At 53.4% G+C, this 20,317-nt stretch overlaps 1 protein-coding gene across 1 annotated transcript; it reads left to right on the top strand.

Annotated features, from left to right (window-relative positions):
- The first annotated feature begins 1,481 nt into the window (after positions 1-1,481).
- Positions 1,482-18,444, top strand: SDR42E2 (short chain dehydrogenase/reductase family 42E, member 2). Its single transcript, XM_032844013.1, has 12 exons — positions 1,482-1,613; positions 1,698-2,538; positions 2,988-3,083; positions 4,763-4,820; positions 5,485-5,603; positions 6,285-6,360; positions 9,244-9,326; positions 10,852-10,989; positions 11,527-11,592; positions 13,910-13,973; positions 15,287-15,360; positions 18,195-18,444. The coding sequence occupies exons 1-12, from the start codon at positions 1,489-1,491 to the stop codon at positions 18,432-18,434; spliced, it is 1,980 nt and encodes a 659-aa protein (XP_032699904.1). The 5' UTR covers positions 1,482-1,488; the 3' UTR covers positions 18,435-18,444.
- Positions 18,445-20,317: the final 1,873 nt, after the last annotated feature.

Genomic DNA, 20,317 nt, shown 5'->3' with positions numbered 1-20,317 from the left:
AATGAATGAGGCCCTCCTGGAGCAGGCTTTCCGGTGGTTCGCCAAGGGCTCTGGCATCTGGTCTTTCGTGACCACCCCGTGAGGCGGAGGGAGCAGCCAGGACTGTCTGGGTCCATTTTACAGCTGTGGACACCGAGGTGCAGTGAGGTTTTAAGGCTTTTGCCTGAGGGCACACCCAGTGTTGGTCACACAAAAAAAGCAACCGCACAGGCTAGGAAGATGGCTCTGGTCCCAGAGACCCGTCCCCAGAACAGAGACCTGAGTAGAGAAGGGCTCTGCTGTGGGGCTGCCTCCTCTCCCGTCTCTACGGGGGAATTAGACTCAGATTTGGTGTGCCTCCCCACTGTTAAACCCATGAGTGCCAGTGTTCGTGCAGGCTGGGACCGGGTCCCTCACCTGCAACTTTGAAGAGCAGGGCAGTGACAACAGAGACTAAAAGATAAGAGTCCCTATAACTATCAGGGTCCCTGCCTCATGACACCACCAGCAACAACCATGGGGCTTATCACTCAGTCACTCGGTGCCTGTTCTTTTCTACACCCAGTAGGCATCGTGCAGGGAAAAGACACCTGTCTCTATCCACAGGGCCTGGCCAATGGCTGGCCCCCCGGACACGGTTGCTGCCATGATTACTGGCAATGATGATTATCTGGCCCTTGGTGCCAACCCTGTCTTAGGTGGAATGGGGTTGGGCATGGGGTGGGGGTGAGACGATGGTGGTGACAGTGACTGACAGCCTGGCTCATTTGGAGTCTGGAGTGAGGACAGCAGGACCCTCGGTGCCGGACCTCAGGGTTCACACATCTGACCCTGAATCCAGCAGAGGGCTTGGACAGACCTGTAGTGCCAGCTCCCTGCACAGCGGGTGGGCCCGGGAGAACTGGAGGCAGCGGCTTTCAGGGTAGAGGCCGTGCGACACTTGGAATCGCGTGCCGGTTTCTGAGCACAGAGCCCTTTTGGATCCCATGTGGATTCCTCCTCCTCATCTCCTCCCTCTATTTCTCCTTCTCTCCCTCCTCTCCCTCCTCTACCTTCCCCCTCTTTCTCCAGGAAGCCCTCCCTCCCCATCTTCCCAGTCACAAAGCAGTCACCCCCCAGTCTGGTGAGGTTCCCTTGGGCCTGATTGGATCTGTCTTCCTCTGGTGCTACACAGGAGCTGGGATTTTAAGGAACTGGTAGAGAAATCAGGAATGCTTGGTGTAAAGTTCAGCCATGCAGTGTGACTTTGCACCTCAGTTTCCCCAGCTGTAAAGCCCAAGGCCTGACTGCCTTTGTCTCTGACACTTTCTAAGGGAGGAAGCAGCACCTTGAAAGTTCTCAAAATTCTGAAAGGGGCAGTTTCACTGGAAAGTCAGAGTGTCTCTGAGCCCCATCAGGAGTTCCCCTTAGCCTGCTACTCCACATGACTTGAGACAACTCAAGAATATCCTTTCTTTTGTTTTTCTCTGCAGGCGGACAGATCCCTTGGCCTGCGAGGCTCAGGAGAGGATGAAGGCCAACCCAGCAGCCTCCTCCCAGGAGGCCTGCAGAGCTGCAGGCCAGGGTGAGAAGGGCTGCCCTGTCTGCCAGGCCTGGGGAGGAGTCTCAGGCCTGGGGTGGGAGTCAGGGCCTGGGCCCGGGCCAGGTACTGCTTCAGGATCTAGAGCAGAGCCTGCTACTGTTCTGGGGCCTGGTGCTATGTCAGGACATGGGCCAAGGCCCGGGCCAGGTACTGCTTCAGGATCTAGAGCAGAGCCTGCTACTGTTCTGGGGCCTGGTGCTATGTCAGGACCTGGGCCGAGGCCTGGTATGATTCTAGAACCTGCACCAGGGCTTGGTGCTGTGTCTGGACATGCGCCAGGGCCTGGTGTGGTTCTGGAAACTGGACAAGGGCCTGGTGTGTCTCTAGAACCTGGACCAGGACTTGGTGCTGGGTCCAGACATGGGCCAGGGCCTGGTGTGGTTCTGGAAACTGGACCAGGGCCTGGTGTGTCTCTAGAACCTGGACCAGGACTTGGTGCTGGGTCCAGACATGGGCCAGGGCCTGGTGTGGTTCTGAAAACTGGACCAGGGCCTGGTGTGACTCTAGAACCTGGACCAGGGCTTGGTGCTGGGTCCAGACATGGGCCAGGACGTGGTGTGGTTCTGGAAACCGGACCAGAGCTTGGTGCTGGGTCCAGACCTGGGCCAGGGCCTGGTACTACATCAGGACCTGGGCTGGGTCTGGGGCCTGGGGCAGGAGCTGGGTCAGTCCCTGGGCCGGTACCTAGGGCAGAAGCTGCACCATTACCTGGACCAGGGGTAGAGCCTCGGCCCAGAAGGGGGTCTGGAACTGGGCCCAAACCCAGTGAGCCAGAGATAGCCACCACATCAGCCCCGCAGCTAAAGACTCAGGCCACACACATGCAGGCCCCTCGGCAGAAGGTTCTGGTGACCGGAGGAGGAGGCTACCTGGGCTTTAGCCTGGGTTCCAGCCTGGCCAAGAGTGGCAGTTCCGTCCTACTGCTCGACCTCCGCAGACCACAGTGGGAGCTGTCCCCGGGGACCGAGTTCATCCAGGTGCAGTGATGAGCATCTCGGGGAACGGGTGGGGGGCCCAGGCTCATGGTGGAGGTGTGGGGACAGCATCTGATGTGAGGCCAGTGAAAAGCACAGGCTCTTGGAGTGGGACTTTTGAAGCGGGGCAACAAGGCTCCACATCTTGGAGCCTTCGTGTTCTCATCCGGGGAAGGAAGGCTTCACGAAGGTCGATAGGGAGTCAGTGAGATAGCGCGCTTAAAACAGCCAGCACAGCCCCCTGCGACTTAGCTTGATAAATGGGGCCAGTGACGCTGAAGCCAGTGACACCCTGTAGAATCATCTAGTACCTCCTGCCCCACAGCCTCTCCTACAGGAGCTTGGCCAGGGTGGGGTCAGGGGACCGGGGCTGGGACCTGGCAAGGTGCACAGTTGGTATCTCTGCCTTGGACCCAAACCTCCGGTCCCCGTCTCTTCCTTCTCTGTTTCAGGCGGATGTCCGCGATGAAGAAGCCCTGTACCGTGCCTTCGAAGGGGTGGACTGTGTCTTCCACGTGGCCTCCTATGGAATGTCCGGTGCTGAGAAGGTGAGCCCCCCCCCCCCCCCCCGCCGCATACAGCATCTGGAGTTAGATCAGGCTTCAGATCCTGCTTCTGCCCACACACACGCCCTCCAGCCCCGCCTGCCACCATGCTGTGTGTTTGTTATCACCCTTCACCTAAGCCAGGAAGGTCTATGGCCATACCACCCTGAGCACACCCGATCTTGGCTGATCTCGAAAGCTAAGCAGGGTGGGGCCTGGTTAGTACTTGGTTGGGGGACACTTGATCCAGGAAGGACTTACACGAAACCCTGCCCACATTTTGCATCCATGGGGCCAAATGCTAGTTCTGTCACTTTCTAGCTGTGGGACCTAGGGCGAGTTAACCTAACCTCTCTGAGCCTCTGTTTCCTCATCTGTACTGGTTTTCACGTCAGAACCTCCTCAGTGTGAGGGGGCCTGTCAGAACATACAGAGATATCCTCAGGCTCCGAAATCACACTACGCCTACATTTGCAGCTTTGTTCATAATAACAAAACACAGGATGTAACGTAAATGCCGGTCAGTTAAGGACTATTTAAATAAATTGTAAGGTATCCACACATTGGAGTTCTCTCAGAATGTGCTGATAACAGAATAATTTCCATGGCACAAAAACAGTGTTTGGTATCCTCCTGTTTGTATTTTAAAAAAAGGAAGAAACTAGGATAAATATTTATATGCTCATTTGTACTTGTGTGCTGATATTCATAAACATAGATTATCTCTAGAAATACACAGACTGTAACAGTGGTTGCCTCTGCTAGGGGGTTGGGGGAAGGCTGGGAATCAGGAGTGGGAAGGAAATTTCCTTTTTCCCGTACACCTCTTTTACTGTTTGAGGGTTTTTAAAAAATATTCTATTTTTTTAGTTTGTTATTTATTGAGAGAGAACGAGGGGGGAGGGAGAAGAGCAGAGAGGGAGAGAGAGAATCTCAAGCAAGTTATGTGCTAGGCACAGAGCTCAACCCTGGGCCCCACCCCAACACCCTGAGATCATGACCTGAGCTGAAACCAAGAGTCAGTCACCTAACCGACAGAGCCACCCAGATGCCCCTATTTGAGCTATTTTTAACTTTGTGATTCTATTACTTATTAAACAAAAAAACTCATAGTCTAAAAATTGAGACGGAACCCACCTCCTGTTCGTTGTGAGAATTAAGAGAGATGTAAAGGCTTCGCCCTGTCCCGGGGAACACAAGCAGCTTTCTCTGTGTAGACAAGGTGTTTTTATTTTCGCACCCTAACCTCGCTAGAGCAGGGACAGTGTCACCCTGTCCAACAGCCAAGGAAACCCAGACTTCCAGAGTGAGGAAATGATCCCACACATTTTGGGTCCCTTTTCTGTGTCACACACCGTCCCAGGGTCCCAGGTCCTCCCGTGGGTGTATTCAATCTTATCGACCGCCCAAGGGGGTCTGCCCTCCCTTTGCAGGCGGGGGAGCTGAGGGCCAGGTGGGAGATGGAGCTGTGTGCTGGCCTTCCCAGGGGGATGGATGGTGGCAGAGCTGGGCCCTGGGGCCCCGGGCTCCTGCACCGCCTGCGGGCCTCTCAGATCCTTGCTCCTGAGCCCAGCCCCGACAGTTTGCATCCCTGCCTGGTCCCACCCGAAGCCCAGCTTTACCCACCTTCCATGACGAGGCCTGAGCAGTACCGACTCTCCCACCTCCCTCTTGTCTTTTAGCTGCAAAAAGAGCAGATTGAGTCTATAAATGTTGGAGGCACCAAACTGGTGATCAGTGGTAGGCACTCAGAGCTCAGTGTGACCTGCTGTGTGTTTCCTGCTCTGTCCCCTTTCCTGCCACAGGCCCAGCTCTGGGGACAGGGCAGGGGGACAGAGGGGGGACCCTCCTCCCCTCCCCCTGCCCACGCCAGCGGAGGGCCTGTGGGCAGCACATCCTCACTGTACTGCGGACCTGCCCAGGCTTCCATGTGGGATGGGTCAGCATGGCCACAGCATGTCTGGGGACACAGGTAGCACGGGGTTTGCATTTCAGGTATTTGGGATTAGAAAAGTCACTGAAGCCCCAAAATACAAGACCCACACCTGCGGCCTCTGGGCATGTCTTGCCTTGTCCTGTTTTTCTCTCTGATTCTAGAGTGTCTTTTTTTCTATGTCCCCTTCGAGTGAGACTTTCTTCGGACTTGTCCCCAGAAAGGTAGCTCAGGGGCTACGGCCACACTGAGAAGGAGTGAGCCAGCCTTGCCCCTGGGACCCCACAGAGCAGGGACGTGACCCACACCCCTTCCCTCCTGAGTGCCTCTGGATTCTGGGCGGACCCCAGGGCCAGGATGTGTGTCCAAGACTGGGTCCCAGCTCCTCAGAAAACTCACATGGGCTGTGTGTGTGTGTGTGTGTGTGTGTGTGTGTGTGTGTGTGTGTTGCCCTGTGCCCCGTCATTGCAGTTTGTGTCCGTCGGCGGGTCCCAAGGCTCATCTACACCAGCACCGTCAACGTCGTTTTCGGCGGGAAGCCCATAGAACAGGGTGATGAGGACTCTGTGCCATATTTCCCGCTGGAGAAGGTACCTGGCTTCCAGGAGAGGTGGGCAGGGCCACAGGGCCTGGGACAACCCCCCACCCCAGGCCACAGGGTCGGGATGGGTGAAAAACGGGGTCAACCTCTCAACTCAGGGTGAGTCCCAGGAAGAAGGGGTCCCTCAAACTGAGTAGCACGACCCGTCTCCTGTTTCAGTGGGTCACGCCAGCAGCAGGGGTTTTGAAATCACACAGACCTGGCCTTGAGCCAGCCCAGGTAGAACCCACATTCTACCTGTGGGACTCTGCACAAGTCACTTTCCTCTGAGCCTCTGTTTCTTTAGCTGGGCGTGACCACTCTGCCTTGTGGGGGTGCAGTGAGCAGGAAATGGGATGTTATGGGGAAAAGCCACGAGCACTAAAGAACTACACGGAAAAAGTCCATCCAGCCCACGTGCAGCATCCGCCCGCATCCCAGAGCAGGCCCCGGGCGCCAGCAGGAGCCTCCCTGAGTGGAGGTACCCTGCTTGTTGTTACTGCTCCAAACTCTGCTCCTGTGGCTGCCACCTTGGGGGAAAGGAATGGCACTGGGTCTCAGGACTTGGCCATTTCTCAGGGGGAGTCCCCAGAATCCCACCCCTGTGTGGTCTGAAGCATAGGGGCCGGCCCGGTGTCAGCAGGGTCGCCGAACCCTGCTCGGTGGCTCTCTTGTCCCTGTCTTCCGGCAGCACACAGATCACTACTCGCGAACCAAAGCCATCGCCGACCAGTTGACCCTCATGGCCAACGGAACTCCTCTCCCAGGTGAGTACCCTGGGGCCCTGCCGCCGGCCCCAGAGTGCGTGGGGGAGTCTGGCTTTTAGCTTCTGTGTCTCTGAGGCTCACCTTTCTTGGAAAGGACAGCTCCCAGGGCCTTCGTCACTCATCACTCCACAGATTCTAACCCCTGCCGTGTGCCCAACCCCCAACTGGGGATACAGTCCTGAGAAAGTCCGGTCCAGTCTCTGCCCTCATGTTACTCACCGTCTTGAGCGAGGGAAGAGGCCAGATAGAAGTGGGTCTTTTTTCTGCCACGTAGGAGAGGATCCAGTTTAAATATGTTCTTTAGGTTAACAGAGTGCAGAATCCTGAGTATGGGATGAGGCAGAGCGCGGCTGAAGGCCCACGCAAGCGAGGGCTCTAAGGCTCCAAGTTCAATAATTTACTGGATGATACAGCTGCGGCGCCCTCCTGTGGTCACAGAGAAGCAGTGATAGAACGGGGATAGGTGGGCCTTTGGGCGGCTCAGGCAGTTAAGCGGCCGACTCTTGATTTTGGCTCAGGTCCCAATCTCAGGGTCCTGGGCCTGAGCCCTGCGTTGGGCTCTCCGCTCAGTGGGGAGTCTGCGTCAGGATTCTCTCTCTCCCTCTGCCCTGCACCCCCCCCATAGCACGCTTTAAAAAATCTTAAAAACTGAAAAAGAACATAGACAGGTGTCAGTATGACGCAGTGGCTGCTCCCACACCCTGGCTCAGGCTGAGGTGAGTTCAAATCCAGGCTCCACCACCTCCTACCTTTGTGATGTGATCTTGGGCAATATACTTTTTTCCACTCTTCAGGCTCCTCACCTGTAACAAAATGGGGATGATAATGGAATCTCCCTCGAAGAGCTCGTATGAGAATAAAATAATAACAGGCACTGTTTAAAAAGAAAAAAAAAAAAAGGAATATGGACGGTTTGCATTTGCCGAGCACTTCCTGGCCCTGTTTTACATGCTCATTTTATGTGCAGAGTTCTCAGTAACGCTTCACATCATCTGCGTGAACTAAGAACCTGGGGGGTCCCCTGCTTTCCAAACTCAGGAGCCAGACTGATCCAGATAAATTCCTTGCTGTCCAAATTATCACTATTCGCTTTCCAAAACCCAGAAATGAAAAAGAATCAGAAAATGTGGTTTCTCTTACTATCTAAAGTATAAAAACTCAGGAGCCAGGTAGATTTGGAGAGTGACGGATGTTTGCAATGATGATCTGTGGATTTATGGAGGGGAGGCTGGGGCTGCAGGGTGAACAGACTTCCTGAAGGTCCTGTAGCTGTTAGGTGGCAGAGGTGGGATTTGAACTCCCCTTCCCCCCACACCAGGAGGGTCTAATCTAACACTAGAGCCTGGAGCTGAACCATCCTGCTTCACTGTTGCCACAGCTGAGCAAGCCATCGAGCATGGGTTCTTTTCCCTAAAATCTTCCCCATCCGGCCCTGGCACCCTGGACATGTCAGGCCTTGACCCCTGACCCCAGTGCAAACACACATCCAGCTGGGTTTTCCCAGGGGGTTGATGCTATGTGGTTGAATTCTCTTCTCTGCCTGGGGCCTTCCCTGGCCGGAGCAGCAGCCTGTAAACCAGACATTTAATCCTTTGGCCAAGAATTATTTATATGAGCATCCCCAGCTTTCCGTGCTCAGGAGTCATGGATACCCTGGGCTCCACCCCTCCTTGACGTCACTGCCCAGCACCCCGCCGGCCAATGTCCGCTGCAACCAGACCTCCCCCCATCATGCCCAGGTGACCCAGAGTTTAAAATTAGCCGCAGACTGTTTACAGAAAAGCTCACCTGATACCTGCCTTCCAGGAGTCCAGCCATGGTCACCCTGGATGATTTCCAATCCCTGCTAACACAAGCAGGTCCCTGAGACTCTGCCTCTAACTCAGCGTGGAGGGCTCTGGTCTCTGGCACGGAGCCCCCAGAATTGCAGATCTCAGCTCAGGGCAAATGGGACAATTGATGGCAAACGTGGTGGCTTAAAACTGAAATGTCTTCTCTCATGGTTCTCAGTTCACAGGTGTCTGAGATCAACCTGGGCTGATCTCCCTCCAAAGGCTGTAGGGGAGGTCTCAGCAGCTTATGGTGGCCCCCCGCATTCTTAGGGTCCAAATGTGTCTTCTCTGTGAGTCTCTTACAAAGATGTTGGATTTGGGGCTCACCGGATAATCCAAAATGATCTCATTTTGAGATCCTTCTTTATATCTGCAAAGACGTGCGTCCAAATATGGTCATATCCGCAGGTTCCGGGACATGGACCTATCTTTTTCGGGGGCCACCCCTCAACCCACTATATTGGCCTCATGGTAAAGTGGGGATGTTGGCGGTGAGGCCGCCAGGGTGTTTGGTTATGACCAATGACACTGCCCCTGGCTGAGTTGATGGGAAAAGGAACTTGTAGTAGAAGGATGTGGGATCGTTTTTGGGAAATATACTTCCAGAAGAATGACCACCAGGGCTCAGAAAGGATAGGGTCGGGGCAGCCCCGGGGACTCCGCAGCAGGAGGTGGTGACCAGTCTCTTCAGGATGAACCCACTCGTAGGATTTCAGATCCCAGTGTCGGTGATGCTGAGTCACGTTCTTGGGTGTGAATATGTCCTTGGCCCGGCTTGAATATGTCCTTGGTGTCCCATGGCCACCACCTCAGGGGACAGTGACACTTCTGGTGCATCCAGACTGACAGGCCCCTAAGACCTTGTGCAGAGAGAGAGGGGCCCCCAAAGGAAGACGGAGTACACTGTAAAATGGGCACAGTTGACTCTGAAGGGAGTGAAAGGAGATTACGTCTGTCGAGTGCTGGGTGAGGTGGTCTGGACAGCATTTCTGTGTGTCTCCCTGCTGGACCACCCCTCTCCAGGCCCCTGACTCCCCTCCCTGTATCCTAGGAGGAGGCACTCTGCGGACGTGTGTGCTCCGGCCCCCAGGGATCTATGGGCCCGAAGAGCAGAGGCACCTGCCCCGCGTGGCGGTATGTCAGCCTGGCCCTGGGCCTGAGGCTCAGGACGAGCCTGGCTGCTGTGTGCATGGATCGGGGCCCTTCCAGCCCACAATCTCTCTGTGGAGCAACATCCCGAGCCTGGGACTCTTAGTTCTGGGAGATGACCCTACCTCTATGGACCCACCAGGAACAGAGGTCTCAGTGTGCACCTGCCTGGGTTAGGCATAGGTCAGGGAGTCCCAGAGCTAGGACCCCGGAGAGGCATAGGGAGCCTGTGGGCTCCCCGGGGGCCTGAGAGCTCAGCCCATGCTGTCAGCCCAAGGTCTTCCTCTAGAAAGCCTCCCTCCAGAGTCAGGTGCCAGTGATACAGCTGTGAGGGACTGTGGGCCTTGTCCTCAGATCGCTCCCAGCCTGGTCAGAGAGACAGACGCCACAGTCACGGAGCCAGTGCGGCCGGGCCTGTGTGGAGGGAAGAACGAGAATACGGGAGCACAGCAGAGCGAGCCGACAGGGGAGCTCCAGGATGGTGCCTGTGCTGTGTGGAAGGGGAAGAGAGAATGAACCAAGGAAATGCGGTGGGAGAGGAAATGTATTTCAAACCAAGTAGGCAGCTTGGGTACAAACCCGGGAATGAGAAAGGTCACTGCTCTGGGCTTTGTCACAGATCAGTGAGCAAAACAGACCATTCCCGCCCTGGAGGGCCTTCTGTTCTCACAGGGGATGGGGAATAAACATGATAAATGATGAAGAGTGTTTGAAAGTGCGAGGTGTGATGCAAAGAAACCGGAAAGGGGGAGCAGGGTGTGGGAGCTGGGCCCCCCCCGCCGGGCAGCCAGGGAGCCTCCTTGAGCAGGTGGCAGGTGCAACACGCTAGGTGGGAGGGAGACCCTTCCAGGCAGAGGGAACAGCCAGTGCAAAGCCCTGAGATGGGAGCCTGGCGCACACCCTGGGGGGATCCCGCATGGCTGGAGCTCAGTGGGCAGGGGAGTTCGTAGAGGTAGCTGGGCCAGATCAGAAGGGCCTCTTCGGCCGTTGTCAAGACTTCTTTTGGTGAGCAGAAGGTTCTGAGCGGGGAGACACGGGATCGAAGATTTGGGAAGATCCCCCTGGCTGTGTGGAGAGCAAGCGTGGGGACCATGGGTAGAAGTGAGGACAGGTTCGAAGGCTGTTTTGGTCTCCGGGGAGAGGAGGGGGGGCAGCAGCCCGGGCAGTGGGAAGCAGCTGGGTTCTGGACAGAGTGAAATAGCGGAGCCAGTGAGATTTGCAGATGGGTTGGACGAGGAGTGCAGAGAAGGGAAGGCTGATGGAGGCCCCAGGGTTTCAGCCTAAGCCGCTAGTGCTGTCCAGTGAGGTGGGGGTGGGGGGGGACTCGAACAGGAGCTGGAAGGTCAGGTGCTCGCTCCAGGACACGGACAAGTGACCACCACGTGGCGATGTCAGGACATGGGTCTGGGCCAGAGGGTTCTGCCTGGAGCTGGAAATTTGGGAGCCATCATCACATAAATAGTATTCAAAGCCACTCCAGGCCTGAGTCTGTGTTTATCACTCCCTCCAGAGCCACATCAAGAAGAGGCTATTCATATTCCGATTCGGGGACCGCAGGACGCGGATGAACTGGGTGCACGTGCGCAATCTGGTGCAGGCCCACGTGCTGGCAGCTGAGGCCCTCACTGCGGCCAAGGGCTACGTGGCTGTGAGTCTCCTTCCCCTCCCCCACCCAGCTGTGGGCAAGGCACCCCATGCCCCAGGAGACTCCTGGCTCACACCCATTTCTCCCCAACTCAAGATGGTCCATAGGACTGTAGGCTCAGGGAAGCTTGGGGTGAGAGGGTCTTTACAGAGAGCCCCTTGCAGTGACCCTGTGACACAGGTGTTGGTCCTGAAGTCATGGTCACCAAATGCTAAGAATCTTATATATGCCATTCCATTTAATCTCCCCAACAGCCCAAAAGGGAGATCCTGTTGTTTTCTTCCCATTTCTCAGATGAAGTAACTGAGGTCCAGAGAAGTTAAGTGACTCTATGGAGGTCACATACCTAGTCAGGGTGACTGCCCCCGAATTCAAAGGGAATTACCCAGGTCTGTCCTCAGGGCTGGGAAATGGCCATGACTTCTCAGCGCCTGCTCAGGGCAATTGGGGGGACCGGGGCAGCTGCTGAGCCATCTGGAAGGGTGGCGTCAGGCTGGGGGGCAGGTGCCTGAATGTTCCCCTCCCTGTGTGTCCCCTCAGAGTGGCCAGGCATATTACATCAATGACGGGGAGAGCGTCAACCTCTTCGAGTGGATGGCCCCCCTGGTAGGTGCCCAGACATCCGCCCACCCCCACCCCCAGTGAGAAGTCAGGATTCTGCACATCTTCTCTCCTTGTCCTCCTTTCCTCTGTCCCGAAAATCAGAAGCTTTCACATTAAAAACCAGCTCTGGCTGATAGTGTCCACTGGGCAACACTGGAACTGGCCTGAGCTGGGTGTGGCTGCCCCTTTAGGGGACCTGTACTCCCCTGGTTTGCCATAGTCCCTCCCGGCCTGATTCCTGATTTATGGTGACTTTCCCTGTGCACGTTTGCTTGTGTGACCCCCATACTGTCCGATGGCGCTCCACAAGGGGTAAGTAGACGGTAGACTGAGGCACAAAGGGAGGTGCTGGCCCTCACAGAACCCTGGCCTCCTTGTCCAGTATCCTACAGACCCCTTCTTGGGACCACCACTGCCTGGAAAGGGTTGACCAGCAGCCCCGGGCTGGAGGATCTGTCCTCGAGGCATTCAGGCACAACACTATCAACAGCTTTGTTGAGATATTATTCACTTATTTAAAGCACATAATTTTATGGTTTTTAATATATTCAGTGTTGTACAACCATCACCATAATTTTAAAGATTTTATTTATTTATTTGACAGACAGAGATCACAAGTAGGCAGAGAGGCAGGCAGAGAGAGAGGAGGAAGCAGGCTCCCTGCCGAGCAGAGAGCCCGATGCGGGGCTCGATCCCAGGACCCTGGGATCATGACCTGAACCGAAGGCAGAGGCTTTAACCCACTGAGCCATCCAGGCGCCCCCATCACCATAATTTTAGAACAGTTCCTCACCCTCCAAGAAAGAACCCCTCTGAAATTATGCCTTTACCCCAACCCTCACCTCTAGCCCCACACAACCCTTAGCCTACTCTGTTTCTGTCGACTTGCCTCTTTGGACATGTCCTGTAAATGAAAACATGTGATACAGTGTCTTGGGCTTCTCTCCTTTGGCTTGTGCTTTCCAAGTCCATCCATGTGTAGCCTGCATTATACCAATATTCATTCTGTTCTGTTGCCAGAAAACATTCCCTTCTAGGAATATACCACATCTTGTTAATGCTTTCATCTGTTGATAGAAATTAGGGTTTTTCTACTTTGGGCCTACCATGACTAATGCTGCTGTGAACGTTAATACGTTAATACAAAATACGTTAATACGTATTTTGTGTACGTACGTATTCATTTCCCTTGGGTGTTCACCCAAGAGTGTTATTGCTGGGTCTGGTGGTAGCTCTCTGTTGAACCTTTTGAGGAGCTGCCAGACTGTTCTCCTTTAATTTAACCATTTGAGAAACTGTCAGACTGTTTTCCAAAGCGGCTGCCCTGGATAAGTGCCTTTGGCTGTGGGCAGACGTCAGTAGTCACTAAATGATGTGAATGATCCCAGATTAAAAACCGACCTATGCATATATTTTTAAAAGATTTTATTTATTTATTTGACAGAGACACGGCAAGAATGGGAACACAAGCAGGGGGAGTGGGAGAGGGAGAAGCGGGCTTCCTGCTGAGCAGGGAGCCTGATGCAGGACTTAAGCCCAGGACCCAGGGATCATGACCTGAGCTGAAGGCAGCCGCTTAATGGCTGAACCACTCAGGTGCCCCTGACCTATGCATATTTACCCAAAATTACAAATGTAGTGATCCAAAGGGGCACGTGCACCCCTATGTTTATAGCAGCAATGTCCACAATAGCCAAGCTATGGAAAGAGCCCAGATGTCCTCAGCAGATGAATGGATAAAGAAGATGTGGTATGTATACACAATGGAATACTAAGCAGCCATCAAAAACCAAATCTTGCCATTTGCAATATGTGGATGGAACTTAGAGGATATTATGCTAAGCAAAATAAGTCAATCAGAGAAAGACAATTATCGTATGATCTCACTGATATGAGGAATTTGAGAAACAAGACAGAACCATAGGGGGAAAAAGGGGAAAATGAAACAAGAAGAAAGCAGAGAGGGAGACAAACCATAAGAGACTCTTAATCTCAGGAAACAAACTGAGGCTTGCTGGAGCGGAGGGGGTGGGAGGGATGGGGTGGCCAGGGGATGGCCATTGGGGAGGGTATGTGCTATGGTGAGAAAAATAAAAACAACCGATCCGTGCATTCGAGCCCTACTTTACTTTTCTAGATCAAAGTTTTCCATTTCAAGACTGGCACAGGGTTGGTGCTGGCCGCAGGGTGTTTTCCCTCTTGGGTGAGCAGGCAGGACATCAGAGGGTACTTCCGCTCGCCCCGGGGTAAAAGGAACATGTGACATTTCAAACTGGCCCCCAGAAGATCTGTTGTCATCTCAGGCCATGTCTCCTTGCAGTTTGAGAAGCTGGGGTACAGCAAGCCCTGGATCCAGGTGCCTACTTCCTGGGTTTACCTAGCAGGTAAGGAGAGGAGTATGCGTAGTAAAATTCCTCCGTGTGCCGGGTGCATGGGCACCGCCTCATTTCAGGCCCAGGGCCAGGAATAGGCAGAGCTGAGCACTGAGGACACAGGATCTCAGGAGACCATCACTCTCAGGGGCAGGTGCTCCGAGCCCCACCTGCCCTTGCCTGGCAGCCTCCTCCCCCTCGTCCTGGCTGGGTATAAACCCTGTCCTCCCTGCAGAGTGGGTATGGTTGGGCCACAGTGAGAAAGCGAGAGGCAGAATTCATACCTGTGCTTGGCTGACTCCAGAGCCCACACCCGGCCCTGGGGCCTGTGGCAGGAGGCATCATGCCAGTCTCCTGGGCCACCTTGTCCCCCAAGGTCACCCCAAAGTCAAGGCTGCCTTTGGGGTATGGGGAGCTTTTTCCTCACCCTTCAGGTCAGCCTCTACTCTCACCAAGCCCCCTGCCCCCCATCACCACCTCTGTTGGCCTCCTTCCAGCTGGAATGCAGAGCCAGGCACAGAGTCGTCAGCCCCAGGGGGTAGTGACCCTCAAATCACAAGCAACTGCGTTCCCGGAAGACCTTAGTGATAGATCAGTTGTATTTTAAATGCACTGGGATGCTTGCCATTTAAGGCAGGGATCTGCTGACTTTTGCCCACCAGGCCCCACATGCCGGGTGACTTTTCATGCCCAGCGTTGTCACAGTGATGGTTGCTCTTTGACCCCCCAGGTGGGAAGAGATCGGCCATGGGTTCTGGTAGTTTTACAGGATGGTATATACATTTCCACTTCCCAGTGAGCTATCGCCCCCGAGTTCGTAGCTTTGGCTGTACATCCGAGTCACTGGGGAGCTTATAAAATATCAAAATGCCTCAACTCAAGACCAACTACATCAGCATCACCAAGAGGAAGGCGAGGGTGAGCATTTTTTTTAAGTGGTCCGGTGGTTCACATGCTTGAGAACCACTGCTCCAACGCCTCTCTCTCCTCCTCAAGAGACCGCACTGAAATAGAAGAAGTGAGAGGACGAAGCATGATTTGAGCTAACTGCATCTGCTCTGATTTATTTTCGAATGTCAGTCCTTTAATATTAATGACAACTTACTAGTGACACATTTCACAGCCAAACAAGGCCCCCCAGCATGTGCTGAGAGCTGCCGATTTAAAGGAATCCAAGGACAGGAGAATTTGGCAAAGTGAAGAGATTTCCCCCAGCTCCTCGGAGCAAAGCAAATAATGCCCCCAACTGCTTTGTCCCCGAGGGCCTTCCGGGAGCTTCCAGAGAGGGAGGCACCCTGGTCACTGGCCCCTCTCTCCCTGCACAGCTGCAGTGATGGAGTATTTGCACCTGGCCCTGAGGCCCATCTGTAGTGTCCCGCCGCTGCTGACCCGGAGCGAGGTAAGCGGGCCGCTGCTGCGGGAGCTCCTGGTCCACACCCCCACCGGCCCCACCCCTCACCCCTTTGACGCCGTAACTGGGTGGCTGTCTGGGGTCTCAGAACCTTCCAGGTGGGCCCAAATCTAGCACCAGCTTCTTTAGAATCATCCCAACCTCTGCGCTTTTGCTTAGGCTGAGTGCTCTCCGGGTCTGAAATGTGATGCGCTCTGGTCCCTCATCCCTGTCACTTCATTCTTTTTTTTTTTTTTTTTAAGATTTTATGTATTTATTTGAGAGAGAGAGAGCAGAAGAAGGGGGAGTGTCAGAGGAAGAAGCAGACTCCCCACTGAGCAGGGAGCCATATGCGGGACTTGATCCTAGGCCCTGGGAACATGACCTGAGACAAAGGCAGATGCTTGACTGACTTGAGCCACCCAGGCTTCCCTAAAAGAGGATTTTTTTTAAATTTAATTGTATTTATTTATTAAGTGATTGAAACCAAGATTTTATTTATTTATTTGACAGAGATCACAAGTAGGCAGAAAGGCTGGCGGAGAGAGAGGGAGAAGCAGGCCCCTGGGATCATGACCTGAGCCGAAGGCAGAGGCTTTAACCCACTGAGCCACCCAGGTGCCCCGAGGATTTTTTTTTTTTAAGATTTTATTTATTTATCTAGAGAGAGCACGTGCAAGTGGGGGGGGCGGGCAGAGGAAAAGGGAGAGAGAGACTCAGACTCAGTGCTGAGTGCGGAGCCCTACTCAGGACTCAACTTCATGACTCTGGGATCATGACCCCTGAGACCATGACCTGAGGTCATGACATGAGCTGAAATCAAGAGTGGAACCTTAACGGACTGAGCCACCCAGGCGCCCCTAAAAGAGGATGTTTTAATGTACATTGTAAATAGCGTTTGGCGTTACTTGCAAAATCCTCCGAGCTCACGCTCTCATCTGATTCTCTCTGATGTCCTGCTAAGTTAGGAAAGGTAAGAGATTATGATCGTGTTTTATGATAAACTGAGCACTGAAGAAGTTAGTGACTTCTCCAGGATCACAAGGTTCTGGCATTGGCTTCATACTCAAGCTCAGAGCTGTCTGACTTCCCTGTGGTTTCTCCTTCGGGCCATCCAGACTAGCAGAGGAAAACAGAGTGAAAATAGCAGCCATCTATTGAGTGAAAGGTACGCCAGGCATTGTGCCTAATCTCATTTTATTTTCACTAGTGCATTGTAGATTGTCATCTCCATTTCCAGAGGAAACGAGACACACAGGGCTGACCTGCCCATGAGTATTTGCTTAAGTAGCACAGCTGACATTTGAACCCAGACCAAACCTAAATGCTTTCAAGCTTGTGAAATGACTCAGGAATCAAAATCATGTAGATTAGCTGCCGAACTGCTGCTGAATTATGGTTGGGTGGGACTTAGCTCCCCTCCCTCTGGTTTCACTTACAGGTTTCCCTGTTCAACCAGGGAAGGGATAAGGGATAAGGGATAAGGGAAGGGGTAAGGGATCCCTCTTTAGCAAAGGTGGTTTCTGGACACTGTGGCTCTGGCGCCCTCTGCTGGTCAATCTGTGGTATACTAACCAGCCCTCCAGTTGCAGAGTCTGATTCGTTGAACATTTTTTGAGCGCCCACTGTGTGCCAGGCATTGTGCTGAGTAGCGAAGGCAAAACATAGCGCTTACCTCAAGAAACTCACAGCCCAAAGGGGAAGACAGCTTGTCAATCGGGAAACTGCGATAAGGGCTGTATTGGAGGAAACCATGAGGAACTTCAGAGCACACAGAAGGGGCACCTCAGCCAGTTCTGAGTAAGTTAAGACTTCCCAAAGGAAGGTGACATCTAAGCCTGAGTGCATTGTGTCCAGGACCCTGCCGATCTAGCCCCCAGCTGTATCTCCCAAGGTCCTGAACTTCCTACTTGGGGCAAAAAGGAGCAAGATTGCCCTCTCCCCTACAGGCGTCCAAGAATAGCAGCTTGGCCAGGGGCTGTTTCTGTGCCATGGGAGAATTGAGCAGCTTTCTCCGACCCCTTCCCAGGGTCCAGCTGCGGAACAAGAGAGGAAGAAATGAGGTGGGAGGGCATCCTCCCGGTCCAAGCATAGCAGGGAAGAGAATGGGTTGAAATCTGAGTTATCTGTGTGAATCTGGGCAAGTCAATTGACCTCTCTGTTTTTATTTTTAAATATGTAAAGAAAAATGTAAAGAGGAAATGGTGGTAGTACCACCTCAGGGGATTAAATAAGATAAGGCCAAGCACAGTGCCTATTCAGTTACAGGTAGCTATCAGTACCGCCCCTGAAGCCTGGACCCCAGCAGGGGGGAAGAAACGGCAGCCCAGACCCTGGAGAGTAATCGTTTATGTATAATTGAATTCCTCTTTTAGGGAAGCTTAACCAGGGAGGGAGCAAGAAGGTTGCGCCCTAGGACTGTGTAGAGCGTTTCCTGGGGTGGTTTTTCCGGAGAGCAGCACCCAGGCCACAGAGAGGGCGGTCATCTTCTCCTAGAGCATACCCAAGAATGTGCAAGTGCCTGCTGAGTCCCCGCGCCTTGCTAGGCTGGGGAAGGGAAACTGCAGGGGTGGAGCCTTCCCTTTTGGGGGCTGAGAAGTTCAGTTAGGCTGGGGGAGTTGTAGAAAAGGCCTCCTGGAGCCGGCGCCCTCGAGGAAAATGCAGATGGGAGGCACAAAGGAAACCTTCCCTTGCATCGCAGGAGTAAGATCCAGCCCACGGGTTCTTTGAAACTGCTGTGCGACCAAAGGGAAACCTTTGCCCTCTCTTCCTTTTCGGTAAAACAAGGTGGAGTGTGCGTCCCACCCGCACAGCCTCGCCTCTCGGCTGCCCTCTCCCCGCAGGTGCGCAGCGTGGCCGTGACGCACACCTTCCAGATCGCCAAGGCCCGCACCCAGCTCGGCTACGCGCCAGACAAATTCCGCTTCACGGACGTCGTGGAACAGTATGTGCGGTCCACGAGCCAGCGGCCCTGCGGCTGTACGGCGCGGACGCTCCTACGGCTGCTGCTCGGGCTGCTGCTGCTGCTCGGGCTGCTCGCCCTGGCCCTGCACCTGCTAGGCCTTCCGCGGTCCTTTCTCTGATCTTCGTCGCTTGGCCGGAGTCGGCTAATGCCTACGCTCCATCCTCCGGGCTTGGACCCGCCCCAGCCCCGCCTCCGGATTTTCTCCGCCCATTTCCCCCGCCTACATCCCCCGCCCTTTAGGCTTGGACCCGCCCTGGGTCTTGACTCCGCCCTGTCCTCGCCTCCGGGCTTGGACACGCCTCTGCTCCGCCTCTTGGGCCCTGGCCCCGCCTTCTGAGTCTGGGCCTGGCGGGGTTACTGAGCAGGTAGCCGCACAGCTTCATCCGTTTTCCGGGCCTTCACCCACCCTTCTCTGCCCCGAATTCTCCTCTGTTCTGGTTTCGCCCTCTTTCTGGCCCTACCGGTATGATTGCGCCCTCCCCTCCGTTTCTCTTTCGGACTGGCCCTGCCCCTCCCTCTGGATCTTGTCCCTCCACTCTCCTAATTGTCATTCGGCAATAGCCCCGCCCTCCTCCTCTCCGACTCCCCCGCCCCTCTCCGGCCACGCCTCCTAAGGTTAGTTCCTGGGGCCTGGCCAGAGTCCTCTCCAGCAGCCAAGTACAGGCTTGGCTAGCATTTGCAGTTTTCCCAGTCTAATGCTGCCTGTCTAGGGACACCGCACCCTCCTGGCCGTTCAGGCTCCTCTGTGCTTGTCCTGAGATCGTCTTGAAGAGACTCATTCCAGGAGAGTTGCTTTTGATCTTCTGCTACCTTAATGTTTTGGGTTCACTCAGTCATGCATTATCTCCCTCTGTGTTGATAGTCAGGGTTGGAGGGACCCCTGAGACCCAGACTTCTGCCTAGCCCGTAGCCTTTTTGGATTTCCGGTTTACTAGCCTGGGGCTGACTTAGCTTATTAAGCACAGGCTTCTGTACCAGCAAGGATCTAAACCAAAACAAAACTTTTTAAGGTGGTCAAAAGTTATAAACTTCCAGTTACAAAATAAATAAGTCGCGGTGATGTAATGGTGAGTATGGTTAATAATATATTATACATGTGAAAGTCGCTAAGAGAATAGATCTTAAAAATTCTCTTTACAAGAAAAAATTATAACTTTATGTCTTGATGGGTGTTAACCAGACTTGGTCATTTCACAACATTATGTTGTACATCTGAAATTAATATTATGTGTAAATTATATCTCAAAAAAATAGCTTTTTAAAGGACTGGACCTTTTGGAAAAGTACCAATATAATTATAATGGGAAGAGTTAGAACTTATTTTTGTCCTATTTTGTAATTTCATATTACATATTTCATATTACATATTCATATTTCATATTCTTCTATTAATAAGGGGGCAGTGGTGATCACCATAATCTTTAATGTTTTAACCCACAAAATTTCATCGAGCCTTGCTCTCTACAGAAACACCCCCTCCCCATTGCCTTGATATTAATTATGAGTACCAGGATATCAGTGTATAAATATATTTACGTATGTATCATAATGGGCACCTGCACATTACGGCAGAGAAGAAAACCATCACAAGCCTAAGAACACCTGTGGTGGAGGGCCGTGAATGTGTGAGAGCCAAGGTGGCCATCCACAGTGTATCCCTCTCTGCAGAACAGTTAAGAAAGTTTGGGAAGCCGCTAAGAACCATTTGCTCCTCTTTGCTCGACTGAACCGAACACATGCCTACGATTTTTTTTAAAGCTCAGTAATAATCCTTTTATGTCCGTTTAATGCTTGAGAGTTTGAAAGGGCCATCTATCTGCTTTTATTTAGTTGTTCTGGTCACCCTTACAGTTGGGTTTATTTTTCCCATTGTGTCGATGAGGAACTTGGGGTTATATCTAACTTTGACGTAGACGAGGTGGGGGTTCGTCCTCTGCAGCTGGAGCCCTATGGGGGAGCTGCCCAAGGCTCACTAAACACTACACACAGTGATGTGTGTTC

The sequence above is a fragment of the Lontra canadensis genome, unplaced genomic scaffold, assembly GCF_010015895.1.
Source record: "Lontra canadensis isolate GAN:19392208 unplaced genomic scaffold, GSC_riverotter_1.0 scaffold146, whole genome shotgun sequence".
NCBI lineage: Eukaryota > Metazoa > Chordata > Mammalia > Carnivora > Mustelidae > Lontra > Lontra canadensis.
This window is presented reverse-complemented; position numbering and strand designations above follow the sequence as displayed.

What these genes read in the sequence shown, in the direction of transcription:
- SDR42E2 (XM_032844013.1), top strand. Translation starts at nt 1,489, where the DNA reads ATGAAGGCCAACCCAGCAGCCTCCTCCCAGGAGGCCTGCAGAGCTGCA. An exon ending in GGGTGGGAGTCAGGGCCTGG is followed by an intron (nt 1,614 to 1,697) that starts GCCCGGGCCAGG and finishes ACATGGGCCAAG; the next exon opens with GCCCGGGCCAGGTACTGCTT. An exon ending in GAATGTCCGGTGCTGAGAAG is followed by an intron (nt 3,084 to 4,762) that starts GTGAGCCCCCCC and finishes CTTGTCTTTTAG; the next exon opens with CTGCAAAAAGAGCAGATTGA.